The 20,527-nt window shown below is 42.7% G+C and overlaps 1 protein-coding gene across 2 annotated transcripts in view; it reads right to left on the bottom strand.

Moving 5' to 3' along the window:
- GPAT3 (glycerol-3-phosphate acyltransferase 3) overlaps positions 1-19,851 on the bottom strand; it is a 70,201-nt gene extending 50,350 nt beyond the window's left edge. The window contains exons 1-3 of one of the 2 annotated variants that reach the window (XM_003265842.2): positions 19,707-19,851; positions 19,149-19,408; positions 11,354-11,420 (exon numbers count right to left, since the gene is read on the bottom strand). In XM_003265842.2, the coding sequence (XP_003265890.1) occupies positions 11,354-11,420; positions 19,149-19,289 (208 nt within the window). In that variant the 5' untranslated portion in view covers positions 19,290-19,408; positions 19,707-19,851. Of the gene's footprint in view, positions 1-11,353; positions 11,421-19,148; positions 19,622-19,706 lie in introns of those variants that run through there. The other variant, XM_030819085.1, reaches the window with a different exon arrangement.
- Positions 19,852-20,527: the final 676 nt, after the last annotated feature.

Here is a 20,527-nt window from a genome sequence, read left to right as displayed (position 1 = left end):
CATTCCCATAGTCCCTTCCTCAGGTTCAGTCATTTGCTAGAATGGTTCACAGAACTCAGGGAAACACTTTACTTACTAGTGCTGATGTATTACAAAGGATATTTTAAAGCACACAGATGAACAGCCAGATGAAGACTGCACAGACGACAGGGTTCAGAAGGGTCCCTAGCACAGAAGCCTCTGTTCCCATGAAGCTGGGGTGCACCTCCCACCAGGCACCTGGGTGTGTTCAACAACCTGGAAGTTCTCTAAACCGTGTCTTTTTGAGTTTTTATGGAAGCTTCATGATATCAGCATGATCGATTAAATCACTGCCCTTTGGAGAGCAATATGGAGGGGAGCTGAAAGTTCCAACCCTGTAATCACATGTTTAGCTCCCCTGGCAATCAGCCACCATCCTGAGGCTATCCAGGAGCTCCCAGCCACCAGTCATCTCATCAGCATACACAAAGACACTATCACTTATCACTGCAGAGATACCAAAGGTTTTAGGACCTATGTGCCAGGACAGGGAGAGGGAGCAGAAGTCCAATACATATTTCTTATTATGTCACAGTGACAAAGCCAACTCTCAGAAGAGGAGGCCAGGCGCAGTGGCTCACACCTGTAATCCCAGCACTTTGGGAGGCCAAGGCAGGTGGATCACCTGAGGTCAGGAGTTCGAGACCAGCCTGGCCAACATGGCAAAACCCAGTCTCTACTAAAAATACAAAAATTAGCCAGGCATGGTGGCGTACACTTATAGTCCTGGCTACTCAGGAGGTTGAGGCTGGAGAATCACTTGAACCCCGGAGGCAAAGGTTGCAGTGATCCAAGATTATGCCACTGAACTCCAGCCTAGGTGACAGAGCAAGACTCCATCTCAAAAAAAAAAAAAAAAAAAAGAGGGAGTTTCCATTCCATTCCATGTGTAGAAGAGGAGTCACCTTAAACATCAAGAGGAGAATCAGAAAGTATGGACCAGAGGAGCTAGTAAGGAAGGCATAGTAAGAGAGTAGTAGAAAGTGGTAACAGGGGCTTTTGAGTAGAACAAACAAACTGGGATTCTTTTCAAGCTGCCCTTGACCAGCCATGCAATGTAGAGCAAGTAAAATCATGATTAACAAGACCCCCTCATATATAATAAATAATTTGGAACAGTGGGGCCAATGTTTAACAAATGGTGGTGATTATGATTATTATTATTGACAGGTTCTTGCCTAAAAGAAACAAAATAAAGAAGCTTTGGGGTTTTGATTGGGATTTTTCTCTGGGGAATAAAGAGACCAGGAGATATGCAGAGGGTGGGGAGCCTGGTTTGGGGAATACTTCTAAAATGACAAGCTGGATTTTCAATGTGGTAGATACTGGCTAAAAGGTCTGCTCCTATCAACAGTGAAGAGAACTTCCCTAAATAAATAAGGCAGCCAGCCTTTAATCTGAGCACTCTGGGAGGCCAAGGCAAGAGGATCACTTGAGCCCAGGAGTTCGAGACCAGGCTGGACAGCATAATGAGACTCCGCCTCTACCAAAAGGAAAAAATTAGCCAGGCTTGGTAGTGCATACCTGTAGGTCTCCCAGCTATTTAGGAGGATGAGGTGGGAGGACAGCTTGAGCCTGGGAGGTCAAGGCTACAGTGAGCAGTGATCCTTACCACTGCACTCTAGCCTAGGCAACAGAGGGAGACCCTGTCTCCCTAAATAAATAAATAAAAGGCTATGTATTCTTGAATTGACTATAAGGGACTATTGTCTGATCCTATTATCTTCTCCCTCTCAAATAATTTATTTTATTTTACTTTATTTATTCATTTTTTTATTTTATTTATTTATTTTGAGACAGGCTCTCACTCTGTCGCCTAGACTGGAGTGCAGTGGTGCGATCTCAGCTCTCTGTACCCTTGACCTCCTGGGCTCAAGAGATCTTCCCACCTCAGACTCCTGAGTCACCATGTCTGACTATTTTTTGTAGTTTTTGTAGAGACAGGGTTTCACCATGTTGCCCAGGCTGGTCTTGAACCCCTGGGCTCAAGCAATCCACCTGCCTCGGTCTCCCAAAGTGTTGAGATTACAGGTGTGAGCCACCATGCCCGGCCTCAAATAATCTTTGAATCTCAGTCCTCGCTCAAGTTTTTCAAACCTCCACAACTCTAAGATGCAGGTACCCTCTTCCAAGCTGCTGAGGGGTTTTGGACTAATGCAGCTAAATCACCAACCAAACCTTCAGCAGTTAGTGCTAAAGACAGAAAATTTTAAAACTGCCTAGTTACATTTTTTTTAACTAGTTTCACTGAAAATAGAGGTAAGGCATAGGAATACTATCCACGTTGTTACTACTATTTGAAAAGAAAAATAATCTAAAAAATAATTCAAGACATTTTATGAATGTCCTAGCTAGTTTCCTTAGATGGGAGCCTTCCTTTCTGTGATTCAAGGCTTAATTTCCTCTCTTCACACCCATCACTTCGCAATGCAGTTACAAGACCATAGCTCTGATCTGACCTTTTACCTTCTCATTTCCTGCCAGAACCACTTCATCCTGCTCATTCATCAGTGGTCAAAGTTAAATGCTAAGTCATTTACTTTCAGAGGTTTAGAGCACTGCCTTAATCACTTCAGGCTGCGATAACAAAGTGCCATAGCCTGGGTAGCTTACAAAAAACAGAAATTTTTTTTCCCACAGGTCTGGAGGCTGGAAGTCCAACATCAGGGGGCCAGTGGGGTCAGGTTCTGGTGAGGGCTCTCTTTCCGATTTCCAGATGGCTATCTTCTCACTGTGTCCTCACATGGTGGAAGGGACTAGACAACTCCCTGGGGCCCCTATTTATAAGGGCACTAATCCCACTCATTATGGTTCTACCTTCATGACTTAATTACCTCCCAAAGGCCCCACCCCCTAATACCATCACTTTGGGTGTTAGGATATCAACATATCAACATATCAATTTGGGAAGGGGGGGACATAGACATTCAGTCCATAAAGCACAGTTATATGCCAGTCTCCAATCCACTTTAAAGTAAAGCTCCCTCCAAAATAGACCAGTATATTCTCATTAGATTATGAGGCAAAGTTTGAAGGAAGATTTCTTTGTCTGCTTTCTACCTTTCCTTAAGGAACCTGCCTCCTCTTCCACCATCTGCTAACCCTGCTGCTCATCTAACCACCCCCACCTATGTCTTACTTTGTCGTTCCATTCTTCCCCAAATCGACCACCAAAAACTGTAGAATCAAATTCTGCTCCTTCAAGGGCCTATTTGTTAGAAAACTAAAATCATGCTAATGATAGTGGGGACCAATACACTAATGCATTCTTCTCTAGGAGCAGTGATTCAAAAATGAGCAGGGGTAGGGTGAGGACAAGAGAGAGAAGTGCCCCCAGGGGACAGCTGGCAATGTCTGCACACATTGTTGGTTGTCACGAATGGGAGCGTGCTACTGTCTGTTATCTACTGGGTAGAGGCCAGAGATGTTGCTAAACATCTCACGTTGTACAGGACTGTTGCCCATGACAAAGAATTACCCAATCCAAAGTATCAGTAGTGCTGAGGTTGAGAAAGCCAGCTCTAAGAGGTAATGTATTTTTATTAAAAACTCCTTTGTTCCATAGGTTTAAGTTTAAATTCCAGGTACCGGTCAGGCTGAATGGAGCTGTGTTTTGGAGCAGATAACCTTCAAATCACACCCCAAGAAGGTACCTATCTTCCATTCATATATAACTAGTTCTATTTGTCAGAATAAACATTAGCTGAATGACTACTGATGTTTTATTTGGTTGGGGTTTTCTATTTTTTAAGTTTACAATATAAATTTAACCCCCCAAAAATGAGTTTAATAAGAAAAAAATACTCATTGCCATATTTGCTTCAGATAGATAGATAGATAAATAAATAGATTTTTTTTTTTTTTTTTGAGATGGAGTCTCACTCTGTCTCCCAGGCTGGAGTGCAGTGGCACAATCTCAGCTCACTACAGCCTCCACCTCCCACGTTCAAGCGATTCTCCTGCCTCAGCCTCCCGAGTAGCTGGGACTATAGGCGTGCACCACCACGCCCAGCTAATTTTTTTATTTTTAGTAGAGACCAGGTTTCACTATGTTGGCCAGGATGGTCTCGATCTCTTGACCTTGTGACCCACCCGCCTCAGCCTCCCAAAGTGCTGGGATTACAGGCGTGAGCCACTGTGCCCAGCCCAGGTATATTTTAAAGAAAAAAATTATAAATACAGTTAAAGCCCCTCCTCACCACCTCTTGCCTTCCCTCCTGAAGATAACCTGTCCCAGCCAGGCGCAATATACTGCCCTATAGTATATATAATTTCCATGCATATATTATATATTCACATAAATGTATAGTATCTACTTGTGATTCTAAATTTTAAATAAATGTTATTATACTATATATTTTATTTTCTCTCAATATGGTTTGAAATTCATCTCCTTTTTCTTTCCACATAAGTCCAGTTAATTCAGTTTAACTGCTGTACAGTATAAATAAACCAGCTTACGTATTAACTTTCCTCCTGATAGATTGTCTCCACATTTCCACTGGTTGTAAACACATGTAACACGTCACCTAATACATACATGCTGAGGCTCTGGGTACATTTGATATTTTAGGAGATGTAGAATTGTGGGGTTGTTGTGTAATTTTCTGGTCTTTAACTTTCCTAGGTATTGCCAAATTGCTCTCCAAAGTGATTGAACTAAATTTTTATAATATTGTACATAAAAGAAATACAGATGACTAACCTAACAATCAAACTTTTGCCTTCTACGGAGCTATATTAAGATGTAAAGATTAAAATGCATGGTACTCTAGTGAGTTTTATCAGAATCAGTTGCTATTAAGTAATTTTTCTTCCAAGAAATAAAACTGCACCCCTGCCCCCACAAAAACTTTCATATTTCCAACTTAAAGCACTGCAAAAAATTAAAAAATAAATGTTTTTGTGAACCATGACTGAAATTCATTTCAAACAAATCAATTATAAAAACATTTTGAGACTGTTAGGGAAATCTAAATATGGATAATATATTAGATGATATTAAGAAATTATTGTTTGCTAAAGGGATAATAGCATTGTGGTTATTTGAAAAAGTCCTCTATGCATTAAAAGACATGAGATTTTTGTGTCTAAATTTTAAAACTTTAGCAAAAAAATGAGAAGGTTGATAAATGAATCAAGCATGGCAAAATCTTGACAAATGTTGAATCTCGTGATATGGGGCTCATTTACTATTTTCTCTACTTTTGTGTATGTTTGAAAATTGTCATCATCATCATCATCATCAGACACAATATTCACAAATAGGGATAGACTAATGCAAGCAGGGGGACATTTGGCCATGCTGAAGAAAAACTCAGCTGGGTGTGGGGGCTCATGGCTGTAATCCCAGCACTTTGGGAGACGGATGCAGATGGATTGCTTGAGCCCAGGAGTTCCAAGACAGCCTGGGCAACATGATGAAACCCTATCTGTATATTTTTTTAATTCTTTAAAATATATTTGAAAAAAAAGAAAAAGAAAAACTCAGCTGGGCATGGTGGCTCACACCTATAATCCTAGCACCTAGGGGGGTGCTGAGGCAGGAGAATCACTTAAGACCATCCTGAGGAGTTCAAGACCATCCTGGGCAATATAGTGAGACCATATTTCTATTTAAAAATTTAAAAATGGGCTGGGTGTGGTGGCTCACACCTGTAATCCCAATACTTTGGGAGGCCGAGGCAGGTGGATCATTTGAGGTCAGGAGTTTGAGACCAGCCTGGCCAACATGGTGAAACTCCATCTCTACTAAAAATACAAAAATTAGCCAGGTGTGGTGGGGCATGCCTATAATCCCAGATACTTAGGAGACTGAGATGGGAAAATCTCTTGAACCCAGGAGGCAGAGGGTGCAGTGAGCCGAAATCACACCATTGCACTCCAGCCTGGGCAACAGAGCCAGACTCCATCTCAAAAATAATAATAATAATAATAATAATAATAAATATATACAAAAATTAGCCAGGTGTGGTGGTGCACCCCTGTAATTCCAGCTACTCAGGAGGCTGAGGCAGGAGAATTACTGGAACCTGGGAGGCAGAGGTTGCAGTGAGCCAAGATTGCACCACTGCACTCTAGCCTGGGTGATAGAGTGAGACCCTGTCTTAATAATAATAATATATATTATGTATTAATACTATATATTTCTCATACTAATACATAATATTTCATATATATATACATACACATACACACACACATGCAAAATAAAAAAGAAAGCCTCAGCCTATAATCCTTCCAACCCCATAACTGGATTATGTTGCTCTCTACAAGTAGCTAGACAATTTCCTGTATTTTATCAATAAGATAACCCCATTAGATGCATTGTACTTCATATTATTGAGGGCAACACATATCGGTTTGTATTCACAGAGTTTACACCATTAAATCAAGTTAGCTAATTTAAACTATCAAAAATGGCCTGTCCAAAACAAAATAAGTATATAAAATATTCCTCAAATTTCTTTTTTTTTTTTTTTTTTAGATGGGTCTCACTATTTTGCCCTGGCCACGCTCAAACTCCAGATCCTCCCCCTTCAGCCTCTCAAGTATCTGGGAGTACAGGCATGCACGACCCCACCTGACTTGATATTTCTCAAACTTCTGTCACAAAATATGACCCCATATTTTCTGTGAATGTATAAGATTTTATTAATGTTCATATAGCCAATGCATACAGGATTTCAAGTAGTTAGTCAATTGCCTCACAGAAAAAAATTCCCAAAGTAAAATTAGAGGGCCATGTTAGGCAACCTGAATTCTCTCCAAATAGTTATAGCAACCGAAATTTCACCTTAGTACCTTCTCCTTTTTGAGTGTTTAGGTGGGCAAAGGGGCAGAGACTTGGGGGCATGAGATACAAGGCAGAGAGAAATTTGGCACTGGGGCTAAATCAACAGCAGGCCATGCGACCACAGTCTTCGTGTGTGGTGCTGCTGGAGCAGGGCACGGTGTAAGACTTGCAGTGGTTCCATGCACTTTGTGGCCAACAATGCTGAGTCATGCCAGCATCACCCTCTAAGGGAACAATGCCAAAAGGACAAGCCACCGCCTCTATGTATTTATGGTGTTTATGACTCACTCCCAGGTAAATGCAGGCCTTTATTCATGCTTGCTGACTTTTCATGGTAATCATTCGAAATGTCCTAGTGTCATAATGCAATTAGAGTAGAATTCATCTTGAGTCACTAAAATTACATAATTACTAATATTAATCACAATTACTATCAAAGCTATGAACCGATTCAAACTCAGACCTAACAGCATCATAATCCCTGGAAATCAGATGCCCAATGAGTAAGGCTGGTGCCTCTTAAAAGTCAAACGATCCTTTGTATATTTAAAACAGGCTAAAATAAAAGTTGCTAAGATCTCAGTCAGACCAAGTCCCAGGGTCCAAGGAGATGCATTTGTCCTATGGCTGGAGCAACCAAAGCACAGCTGATAAAAAGAAGCAAACAAGCTATTATTCCTGTATTTTCTTGTCCTAGCCTTCTATGCTGTGGCTCTAGCACTTCTGCTTTCAGGGGACAAAACCAAGGTAGAAGGGTAACTATATTCTCCACTGAAGTTTAATGCTCAGAATAACAGTTACTTGAAGTGGTGAAAAAGATTTACCTTTTTCTTTGTGTTAACAATGACGAAAAGTCCTTAAGCTTAGAAGAGTAAGGTATGGCCCGGCACTATGGCTCATGGCTGTAATCCCAGCACTTTGGGAGGCTGAGGTAGGAGGATTGCTTGAGGCCAGGAATTTGGCACAATACAGCCAGACCCCATCTCAAAAAAAAAAAAAAAAAAAGGAAGAAGAAGAGGAAGGTGAAAGTGCAATAACAGAGCTTCTTAATGAGATTTACCAATAATCATATCTGAAGCTCAATAAATTAAATAGCTTTTAAATAAAAGACACAGCAGAATATGGCTAAAGACAGAAGAGAATTATTTAACCACAAAGATAATAATTTGCCTAGGCTCAGCTTTCAGCTGGCTTATTCAATAAAAGCACAGAAGAAATACAATGTAAGAGGGATTTAACTGGGAAGGGAGACTTGAAATGCATTTCAAAAAAAAAAAATGTGTTTCACTAAATGAAAGAGGAGCAGAGGCCAGGCGCGGGGGCTCATGCCTGTAATCCCAGCACTTTGGGAGGCCAAGGCGGGCAGATCACGAGGTCAGAAGATCGAGACCATCCTGGCTAACACGCTGAAACCCCATCTCTACTAAAAATACAAAAAATTAGCTGGGAGTGGTGGCGGGCACCTGTAGTCCCAGCTACTTGGGAGGCTGAGAGGAGAATGGCGTGAACTCAGGGGGCGGAGCTTGCAATGAGCTGAGATCCTGCCACTGCACTCCAGCCTGGATGACAGAGCAAGACTCCATCTCAAAAAAAAAAAAAAAAAGAGCAGCAGAAGGAAGTTTTTCAGTGCAGAAAATAAGCATAACTCTCCCTCTCCGCTCCTCAAAATCTATTTTCAGGACTATATCATTCAGACACATCTCAAAATTGTACCCACACTCCTGGGGTCCTTGGCCTGCCTGTGACCCTTGCCTAAACTTTGGTACAGAAACGTGGTGCTCTCAAGGCCAAAAACTGCACCAGCCAAGCACACAAGTACTCAATGTTTCATCATCACCCGCTATCAGTCTGTCTAGGATTGTAACACTACTTCTCAGATGACTCCAAATACTAGTATTTATCAACAGGGCACACACCCCTTACTTAATACCCCTGGTACTAAGTACCCCTGGATACCCAAGCACGAAGTCAGGAGGGGAGCAGAGTTGCATACCATGCACAGTTGTGGGATTAGCAGAGATGAAAGCAGTACATATCAGAGCCGAAATTAGATCTCACACTGTCCTTTGCTTATGCACCTATTTCAGTATTTATCACAGTGGTCTGTCCAATGCCTATCTCCCCACAGGGACCCTGTCTTAATCAACTTTGGTTCCTTTGTCAATCCTATATGTTGCAGTTGTTCAATAACTGTGAGAGTCAATTTCCAATTTCACAGGCTATAAGGAAGGGTAGACACTCTGAATGAAATATGACAAATTTTGCGGGCATCAGCATTACTCTAAAATATTATGATTTCTATTTTCTCCTCCCGTTCACTTCCATTCTTTCCTGGAGACACCATGGAAAAGACAATGATCAAAAACAGAAAAAGCAGATATTTGACAAAGATTACAATAAAAATAGTAATCCAACAAGTGTAAATATTCAAAAAGTTCTCATTTCTGTATAGGCCAAAAAAAAAAAAAAAAACTAGGCCGGGCACCGTGGCTCACGCCTGTAATCCCAGCACTTTCAGAGGCCGAGGCGGGTGGATCACGAGGTCAGGAGATCGAAACCATCCTGGCTAAGACGGTGAAACCCTGTCTCTACTAAAAATACAAAAAAATTAGCCAGGCGTGGTGGTGGGCACCTGTAGTCCCAGCTACTTGAGAGGCTGAGGCAGGAGAATGGCGTGAACCCGGGAGGCAGGGCTTGCAGTGAGCCCAGATCACGCCACTGCACTCCAGCCTGGGTGACAGAGCGAGACTCCATCTCAAAAAAAAAAAAAAAAAACTAAACCCATGCTACTGGACCCTCTCATCTACTGATTTTTTAATCCCATCACCTGCCAAATTGAAATCATTTGTGTCCTTTAAAACTCACGGCCCGGCCAGGTGCAATGGCTGATGCCTGTAATTCCAGCACTTTGGGAGGCCGAGGTGGGAGGATCGCTTGAGGTCAGAGTTTGAGACCAGCCTGGCCAACATGGTGAAACCCCGTCTCTACTAAAAATACAAAAATTAGCCAGGCGTGGTGGCGCACGCATGTAGTCCCAGCTACTCAGGAGGCTGAGGCAGGAAAATCACTTGAACCTGGGAGGCAGAGGTTACAGTGAGCTGAGATCTCGCCACTGCACTCCAGCCTGGGGGACAGAGTGAGACTTTGTCTCAAAAGCAGAAAATTTAATTAATTTAATTTAATTTAAATAAGAAAATTAAATTAAATTAAAATTCATGGCCCAAAACGTACCACAATCACCCCAATCTATTAAGGCCCACTGACTTTCTCTCAAGATCAACAGCTCAAAGTCTCACCAAGCACAACAGAAAAACAGCAACAAAGTTTGTTCTTTCCTTAAATCATAAGGACATACATTTTTAAATGAACCCAGAATAATTTTTTTAAATGATAGATCTGCTATATCTCAGAGAAGGTATCTGGCAATTTAAAAAAAAGGATAAAATACAGCCAGAAATATCCGGACTTGGTAAAAATGTGATTGGTGATAATATTTTGGTGTTTAAGTATACACCATGAAGCTCTACTAGTTGCTCCAATCATTTGAAAATCATAATCCAATTATACAAAAATACTTCAATGTTTTCAGTCAAATATTTTGTTATTTCCAAAACTCATTATAGAATACAATTTCTACAATTCCTTTTAGAAAAGCTTCCAGAAGATAAATTTCTTCCAATAAAGTATTTGATAGTTTGACTTTAAAAAAAACAAAAATGAGGTCTCACTGTATTGCCCAGGCCAGAGTGCAGTGGCGTGATCACAGCTCACTACAGCCTCAACTTCCAGGATTCAAGCGCTCCTCCCACCTCAGCCCAGCTCTGAGTAGCTAGGACTACAGGTGCGCACCACCACACTCAGCTAATTTTTGTATTTTTTGTAGAGACGAGGTTTCGTCATGTTGCCCAGGCTGGTCTTGAACTCCTGAGCCCAAGCAATCTACCCGCCTCAGCCTCCCACAGTGCTGGGATTACAGGCGTGAGCCGCTGCACCTGGTCAAGCACGTTTCTTTATTGCAGGACTTTTCTGAGCCTTTATTAGTATGCAATAGTACTCTCCAAAAGGAAAGTATAGTATGTGATGATTCCTAAGCTTATTTCACAGGAAAATTATTTGTTATTTCATGTATTACCAATTAGCCTTCAGCAGAAGAGAGTATTTTGAGGAACATACTTTGAGAATCACAAGCTGGTTAACGAAACCTCAATAATACGTTTTAACTCCCAGGGACTCCCATTAGCCTTTTTCTTTTTTTTCTTTTGGCCACTGACTACATCTTTAAAACCATGGACAGCCATCTTCAAATACATGCCCTTAGAAAGGAAAACAATATCTATAAGAACACATAGAAGAGCTAACACATATTACCACCTTTACAATAAAAAGTCCATGAAAACTCTGGCAGCTGCTATTTTACACTGACAGAATTATGAAAGATCCAAACACTGCTCTCTGCATATTTCAAGTTCAAATTGGGTAGGTTTACATCTACCCAATTTGAATATGGTAACAATCATAATGAAAAGGAAAACTCACCAACAGAAGCAGAGTTTTTAAGAATCGACTCCTTTGGGGTTCCTTTTTCAATTCGTATTGTGGCCCACTGTTCAAAAACAAGAAATATTAATTTAAACTGACCCACAGACACAACATAAAATACTTCAACCATGATTATACAGAAGTGAAATTACACATCAAGCTCTGGCGGTATCTGAACTAAAGAGATAACCCCAGGGAATCTCTGATACGGCAATATTCCAAGTCCCAAGTATACTTTTATATCACTTACTGATAATGCCCTAATAAAATGTGGAAAGGACTCTATTTACCCTTTCTCAACCACCTCACATGCACTGGTGCCCTGATAAATTATTCCTTGAAAAGGCTATGAAGCATGTGGGGCATGAGTACAGGTCACGGCATCAAGAACGTCTGGGTTTGAAATTACTTATTCCCTATAGGCCTCTGTTTCCTCATTGTAAAATAAGGATAATAGATCCTATCCCACAAGGTTGCCGTCACATTAAACAAGATGACACATGTAAGGGCCTAAACATAGGGCATAAAGTGTAACAATTATTTTCACAACAAATTAGACATTCAGGGGTAGGACACACTCAAAGATGTATCAGAAATAAGCTTGCAGAAAGAGGCAGCACAGACTTGGAAAGCTGGAAAGGACTCGATGAAATCAATAACTAAGGCACGATTGGCTCACGCCTGTAATCCCAGCACTTTGGGAGGCCGATGAGAGTGGATCATTTGAGGTCAGGAGTTCAAGACTAGCCTGGCCAACATGGCGAAACCCCACCTCTACTAAAAATACAAAAATTAGCCAGGCATGGTGATGCATGCCTGTAATCCTAGCTACTCTGGAGGCTGAAACAGAATTGCTTGAACCAGGCAGGAAGACGGTAAAGTGAGCAGAGATCGGGCACCTGCACTCCAGCCTAGGCAACACAGAGTGAGACTCTCTCAAAAAAAAAAAAAAAAAAAGAGAATGAAAAAGAAATCATTAACTACAGAAAATCATCTGTCCACATGGTTACTTATGAAGATGCATAGGAAAATGTTATAATTATGAAGATCTACAGATTTGAGGGAATTTAAGAACAGGAAAACAACTCTCACTTTGTTTTGAATGTACCTAGGAGTATAAAGAAATATACCCAGATGTGATATTTTTTATTTTTTTCTTCATACATTTTTTATACATATCCCAAATTATTCACTATTAACTTCATAGTTCAAAAACTGCTAGTGAACTTATCAAGTCTCTCATTCTAGAGAATCCCAAGGGCTCTTATATTAAAAAGTATTGTAATAATTATAATTGAACACAAGCACCCTTGAAGGGGCAGAGACAAAAAAAATTTTTTTTTTTTGAGACAGGGGCTTGCTGCAGCCTTGACCTCCTGGGCTCAAGCAATCCTCCCACCTCGGCCTCCTGAGTAGCTGGGACCACAGGCCTGCATCATCACTCCCAGCTAATTTTTGTATTTTTTGTAAAAACCAGGTTTCACCTTGTTGACCAGACTGTACTTGAACTCCTGAGCTCAGCAATCTACTGGCCTCAGCCTCCCAAAGTGCTGGGATTACAGGCGTGAGCTACCATTTTACCTTATTTTATTTTATTTATTTTATTTTTTGAGAAGGAGTTTTTGCTCTTGTTGCCCAGGCTGGAGTCCAATGGCGTAATCTTGGCTCACTGCAATCTCCACCTCCCGGGTTCAAGCGATTCTCCTGCCTCAGCCTCCCAAGTAGCTGGGACAACAGGCATCCACCACCACGCCCGGCTAATTTTTGTATTTTTAGTAGAGATGGGGTTTCACTATGTTGGCCAGTGTGGTCTCGAACTGCTGACCTCAGGTGAGCCATCTGCCTCGGCCTCCCAAAGTGCTGGGATTATAGGTGTGACCCACTGCACCCAGCCCAGAGACAGATTTATTAATATGCCAAGTCAAAAACCTCAGTTATTGCTAGGCTCAAAAGAGTTTGTTGACTAGAGTGGTTAAAAAATTTTTCAAATAAATAAGAACATAACTGATAGAGAATAAATAACCTAAAACGTACATCAAGGTCAGGGAGTAACGCATGATATCTGACTACGTCAGGACCCCTTCAAAACAACCCACAGAGCCAAACAAGAACATGCCATTTGCACTTAGAGAACAGCCTATAAATAGATGCCAATCTCCCAGCTTCCAGTGACGAGTGACTAAATCATAAGACTCGGTCTTAATCTGATTGCATCCTGTTATCTTTCACGGATTTAGTGCAGGAATTCTCAAACTCTGGACTAACACCACTCAGCTTTTCTCAACTGAGGTAACTGGTTCCATAGTTTTTTACTTACAGCTTTAGTGCCTATTATCATTTGTAAGTAAACCAAAGATATGATTAAAACAAAATTTTGTAAACAATCAATCATTGTTAATCTCAGACTCACTTTTTTTCATTGTGGGCGAGTGATTTTATATTTTATACAAATAGTAGTTATCTTAGACTAGACCTATTATTCCATGCTCACATGATGGAAAATGCTGGTATTCTGCACCTGTTATGGGCTGAATTATGTCCCTCTGAAATTCATATGTTGAAGCTCTAACCCCCAGTACCTCAGAATGTGACTATATTTACAGATAGGGTCTTTAAAGAGTGACTAAGCTAAAAAGAAGCCCTTAGGGTGGGCCCTAATCCAATCTGACTGATGTCCTTGTAAGAAGAGAAAACCTGGACATACAAATAGACACAAGGATGTGAGCACAGAGAGAAAGGGCCACGTGAGGATACTACACATTCTTGCTGGAAGGCAGCCACATCCAAGCCTAGGAGAGAGGCCTCAGAATGAGGCTAAACCTGCCGACATCTAGATCTTGAACCTCTAGCTACAAGAACTGAGAAAATAAATTTCTGTTGTTTAGGCCACCAGTCTGTGGTACTTTGTTATGGCAGCTCTAGCAAACTAATACAGTGACATTCCTCAAATAGCATGATCTGCTCAAAAGCACTCCATGTTTTGGCACCAGACAAGTTTCAGAATGCATTCCATCTCCTGAAATGATAGCTCTAAAGGTCTACCATGCATAACACAATTACTGTGTTAAGATAAGCAAATTTTAGGCCAGACACTGTGGCTCATGCCTATAATCACAATACTTTGGGAGGCCAAGGCAGGAAAATTGCTTGAGTCCAGGAGTTCGAACCACACTGGGCATCAGGGTGAAATCTTGTCTCTACAAAAAAAAAAAAAAATGTTTTAAATTAGTTGGGCATGGTGGTACACATCTGTGGGCCCAACCACTCAGGAGGATTGCTTGAGCCCAGGAGGTCGAGGCTACAGTGAGCTGTGATCATGACACTGTACTCCAGGCTGGGTGACAGGGAGACCCTGCCTCAAAAAAAAAAAAAAAAAAAAAGATATGCAAAGTTTAAGTTTAAGGTTGAAAAAGCAGACATTTAGTGCCTAAGGGAACTTGCACTAGAAAACCCTTTTCTTCTGTAGGTTGATCCCCCGGTGAAAGTAAAAACAGGCCTGTGCCTTGCAGCTAGATAGATATACATTTGAATTGCAGTTCTGCCACTTCCTCACTGTAATCATCTCAGACATCAGACAAGAGACTTTAACGTCTTGGGGCATCCATTTCATCATCTCTAAAACAGGCACAGGGCCAGGCGCGGTGGCTCCTGCCTGTAATCCCAGCACTTTAGGAGGCCAGGGCGGGCAGATCACTTGAGGACAAGAGTCGGAGACCAGCCTGACCAACATAGTGAAACCCCATCTCTATTGAAAACACAAAAATTAACCAGGCATGGTGGCTCACGCCTGTAATCCCCGCTACTTAGGAGGCTGAGGCAGGAGAATCGCTTGAATCCGGGAGGGGGAGGTTGCAGTGAGCCGAGATTGTGCCACTGCACTCCATCCAGCCTGGGTGACAGAGCGAGGCTCTGTCTCACAAAAAGAAATAAACTAAAATAAAAATAAAACAGGGACAATACCAAGGGTGGCCATAAAGGCTAAAAGAGATAATGTAGCTGCTGCCTACCACACAGTAGGCCATAAAGTAGCCTCCTCTTCCCTTCCATATTTTAGGCCTCTGAAATGGCCAGTTTTTTCCAGACTGTCCAGTGCTTCTCCCCATAAATAGCTATTTCTCTTTTACCATGCCAGCTTCTCTAGCCAATCAGATCAACCCAAATACAAAGACAGAATATCTCTTTCAGATGTTCTGAATCTCTTACAGGGGTATCTCAGAACATGTCTGTCTCAAGGCATCACAAAAGAGGCAGCTCTGTCAGCAAAATGGTCCTAAAGTACAAAAGTGGCTTCTAACAACCCACATTCTCTGCCCCCCAAGGAAAGTTGAAAGATACTTATCAATCAAGTTCTCTTTCCATCTAATTTCCAAATCCTCTTGGAGGGAAAAAGGTAGCTGTCCAAAATTAACCAAAAAGAAATGGCTTTAAGTCTGATTTTTTTTTTTTTTTCAGATGGAGTCTTGCTCTGTCACCCAGGCTGGAGTGCAGTGGCGCGATCTTGGCTCACTGTAGCCTCTGCCTCCTGGGTTCAAATGATTCTCAGCCTCAGCCTCCTGAGCTGCTGGGATTACAGGTGCACACCACCATGCTTGGCTAATTTTTGTATTTTTAGTGGAGATGGGGTTTTACCATGTTGGCCAGGCTGGTCTCAAATTCCTGATCTCAAGTGATCCACCCGCCTCGGCTTCCCAAAGTGTTGGGATTACAGGTGTGAGCCACTACACCTGGCCAAGTTTTACTTTTCATAATTTGTATTCCTAAAACAATTTTCTTGAATATAAAGCTATAATATTAACATACGTATCCAACAAATTATCATATATCCCTTGAAAATCAAGTAATGATTATTACTTGAACCAGTGGGTTAAGAAGGGGTCAGAGAAGAGCATAAAGCTCAGTGAGTTAACAAGTAACAATTACCAAAATCAGCAATTTACAGGGTACCCTACACACATTTCAACTTCTAGAATTTGAGTTTATTGTCATAAGAAAGTCACCCATTGACAGTAAAACTTGTCAAAGTAAACATAGACAAAACTAAATGATCTTTTTAAATGGTACATAAATTATAAGCAAAGAAACTTGAGAAATATCCAATTATGATCAGAGCCCAAAGAATATTCTTGGGAATGAAATGTAAAGAAAGAAACAACTAAATCAATTAAGAATTTACCAAGGAGTGATACAAGGGCTGGGCCTTGAATGCAATCTACAGAAAGGCAGGGTATTTGTCCAGCACTGAAGATGTTCTAATGCTAAACATCAGCATAATCCCTTAAGGAAGTATTCCTATAGTTGAGAAAAGCAATTCACCGTATTAACCCCAGTCTAACAGAAATGTCTTTGAAACATCTAACACTGTTCTAGTTGAAGGATGGAGGATCCTGGGTTACTGTTCTCCTGCACCTAAAGCAGAAATCACTATGGGATCACAGCTTTCTTTCCTGATGAGTTCAGATGCTCCCAAACATAGGAGTTCCAGGCAGCCGCAACCAACAAATCAGAGTTGGCTCACACAATGAATCTGTGTTCGAATTCCACATATATCAAGCATCTCTTTGACCTAATAACTTAGTCTCAGCAGACAGCATGGGTTCCTGATGTGTCACCTACCTGGTTTCCAAGCTATCTGGTTTCTCCCACCAGAATTAGAAAACTGGCATTCTTGACAGTTTGATTGACAAGGAGTTCAGCTCTGGAGTTGTCCAGAAGGACAAAAATTAAAATCTCTGGCCTGTCAAACTGAAAGTCAGATCTTGGACTGGAGATCATCCTATCAGGTACAATAATTTGCCAGGCTGACAGCAACTAGCTGACCACCGTCCTTGCTGACCTTGAGTTACTAAAGAAAAACAGACAGGAGTGAGCCCCTGGAAGCCAGTGGGTGTGATTTACCTTTACACCATTCTTACACAGGGTATAAATTCCAAAAGACATTGCTGTATGGGAGAGCAGTTCAATCATTCCAGAATTCAGAGAAAGAGGGAACACCAGCTGGAGAGGATCATCTGCTATGGGAGAGGATTCTGAAGGTCTAACAGTAGGAAGCAGTTAAGAAATTCACAGCATAATGTGACCAAGCTCAGAATGTAAAGTCAATAAGAAGAGTTCAAAACTGAGAAACAGCTCCCAAGTAGAAACAATAGAACTTTAAAAACATGAGCACTGAGGATGAAGAATCACGTACAACTTCAAAGTCTAGGCAAAGAAATAGCCACAAACAAGAGTCTAGCGCAATACAGGAGGCTAGCAAGTACAAGGCAATGTCCAGTGGGTTAGAGATGTATACCTGGGAGCCACCCAATTAGCTGAGAAAGAAGAGCAGATAAAGCCACGTCCTGAGGGCAGAGAGAAAATAGGTCACAAAAATGGGAACCAAACTTATTAGAAGGCACTGTGGAATGCTAGAATCTCAGTAATCATATTATTCTTTTAATAGCAACAAGCATTCATATAGTAGGTGCAGGTAGCCTTCTAAGGTGCTTGATACATTTTAACTCATTTGAACAACCCTATGGAAATAGGACTTATTGTTACTCCTGTTTTATAGATACAGAAAATGAGGCACAAGAGTAGATGACCTCCCTAAGGTCACATTTTGAGAAACAGAGCTACAATTTTGGTACCAAATCTAAGCACACCTGTATCCAGGGTCTCTACTCCTAACGACTAGGCTGCAGGGCCTCTTCTCAGTTGAGATGCCTGTTTCTGGCCAGGCGTGGGGCTCACACCTGTAATCTCAGCACTTTGGGAGGTAACGGCAGGAAGATTGCTTGAGGCCAGGAGTTCAAGACCAGCCTAGCCAATATAGCAAGTCCCTGTCTCTTATGTTAAATATATATATATTTATATATTTATATATATTTATATATGTATATATATTTATATATGTATATATATTTATATATGTATATATATTTATATATGTATATATATACACACACACAAATACACACACACACACGCACATATATTATATATAATAAAATATTTTTTTAAAAAAGACTCCTGCTTCTAACACTTAATTCAAACAAACCACTGATCTCTGACTCTCAGTTTCCCTTTCTGTAAAAGGGGGATAGCACTTGCCCTCCCTACCCTACCCAGCCTTTTGACACTTAATAAAACCCTAAGAGTAAACTGCAGTTGTTCTCTACCAGGCCCACTTCCATCTAACATTTTTCTTTGCAGAATTTGGAAACGGGAGGGTAGGGAGACCTGAGGTCAAAGAATATATACCTTTTCAATGGCATTTCAAGTGCTGTTGGTTAGATAAAATTTCCATGACTCCACTAAAATAAAATGAGATTTCTTTCTGCCATCCAGCAATTGGTGTCTTATCTTGGGCATAAAGAAGAACATGATGCCTTTCTGAACAGGATGGCTTAGTACACAAAAGGATCTCTGAAACCTGGGGCTGTAAAAATAAGTGGGTGAAGCGGAAACTGCACTGCATAATGGATATAAGCAAATCCTCTGATACAAAAAGTTGGTCGCATTGTTATTCTAATCAGTAAAATCATAACGATGCTCAGGGAGTGGAGTGATTTTTTGCCTTCGACCAGAGAAACAACAGAGTGGTCCAGTGGTTCCAGCCTAGATCCCTCCAGCTCCGCGAAAGAAGCCGAGATGCTGACTTTCGCACTGCTGCGGGCAAGGAACAGAAATGCACGCACGCAGGCACACGCGCGCACACACACCCCTGACCCACGACCACTGACCTTGAGAACTGGACCCCCAGGTTCTCAGCCCGCAGCGGTGTGGGGCTGGCTGCATCCCTCCCGGCACTCACCTCCAAAGTTTTCACTAGGATCTTCATGTAGATCTCGGAGATGCCCAGAGACACTCCGAAGACCGAAGGTAGAAGGATGAAGCCCAGAACCAGCGTCAGCCAGGTGGAAAGGATCTTCCCGGCCAGCTCTGCGCCCTCCATGACTCGGCGCACCCACTCAGGAGAGGTCCGCAGTGGAGGGCCGAGCGCCACAGCAGTCCCTGTCCCCAGGCAGTCCCGCGGGAGCTTCAGGAGCAGAGCGCCGAGCCCGGCACTCACCTCTGCGAAGGGAAGAGAGGAAGGAAAAAAACTTTCAGAATTACGGCAATATCCTTCCTTCCTCCCTGGGCTCCTCCTCGCCCCTGCCAGTTAACTCTTTCTCCCCTGGCGGCCCAGGTCTGGGCTGAAGCCACCGCGGCGTGCGGCAGACCTGGGTAGCGCGAGCCAGTGGTCGGAGCTGCGGGTAAGCGGAGGCACACCGCGGCGCGGGCAGAGCGCGCGAGCGCAGCCAGAAACCCGCCCCGCCCGGTGCCTGATTTCCTCTGGGTGGCGATTGCGACAACTCAGCAGATGACTCACGGAGGCCCTCCCCGAGCCAGGTTCCCTGCGGGAGCACCGCACTTTGGCACACCGGTCGCCGGCGGAGCTGGCACCGGGCCGCGGGCTGTGCTGGAAGCTGGCTGCGCTGGGGCGCCCAGCGCCCTATTTCTGCGCGCTGCCCTCGCCCCACCTCCTCCGTCACCCAACGGGGGAGCTCCCTGGCAGGACTTAGCCCAGGAGTGCCGCAGCCTCCTGGGCGGTCTCCGTTCTTCCCCGCGCCCCGCCTCCCCCAGCACTCAGCAAAGGTCCTTTCAGGAGGAGAGTTTTCATCTGAAAAATGTCAATATTTTCTTCACCCGCAGAATGAACTGCTGACGTATCTGGGACGCTTGAGGTCTTGTGTGTGTGGGTGTAAAACGAACTCTTGGAAAGGGCTTCCAAGGACAGGAAAACGCAGAGCGCACCAGGCAGCCGTGTACGCCGCTTCAGGCTTCCACACCTCCTTCCCCACATGGCCTACAGCTGTGGGGCTCAATCTTGCTTATCCCGAGAGTAGGAAGCTCTCTCCACGCGTTGCCTAGCCCACTGAGCCGCCATCTCCCTGGCACAGAAACCCTGCGGCTAAGTATCTGTCACTCCCTTCCTGGAGGAAGATTCCAACCACACCTTCCCCTACCATTCAGCCAACACTATCCGCGCTTAGGCGTAGCAGAAATGCCAGGCCGGCGCAAGCCTTCATTCACCAAGCTGACGCGTGTCTCCTGGGCGTTCAGGCTCCGCGCTTCTACCGCGCCAGCCCTTATCAGAGCAACGAAGGGCAAGACCTTGTATGTTATTTATTCCATTGCTGTTCTCTTAGA

This window comes from Nomascus leucogenys, chromosome 9, assembly GCF_006542625.1.
Source record: "Nomascus leucogenys isolate Asia chromosome 9, Asia_NLE_v1, whole genome shotgun sequence".
Lineage (NCBI taxonomy): Eukaryota > Metazoa > Chordata > Mammalia > Primates > Hylobatidae > Nomascus > Nomascus leucogenys.
The sequence above is the reverse complement of the archived record's forward strand: the minus strand, read 5'-3'. Positions and strand labels throughout refer to the sequence as shown.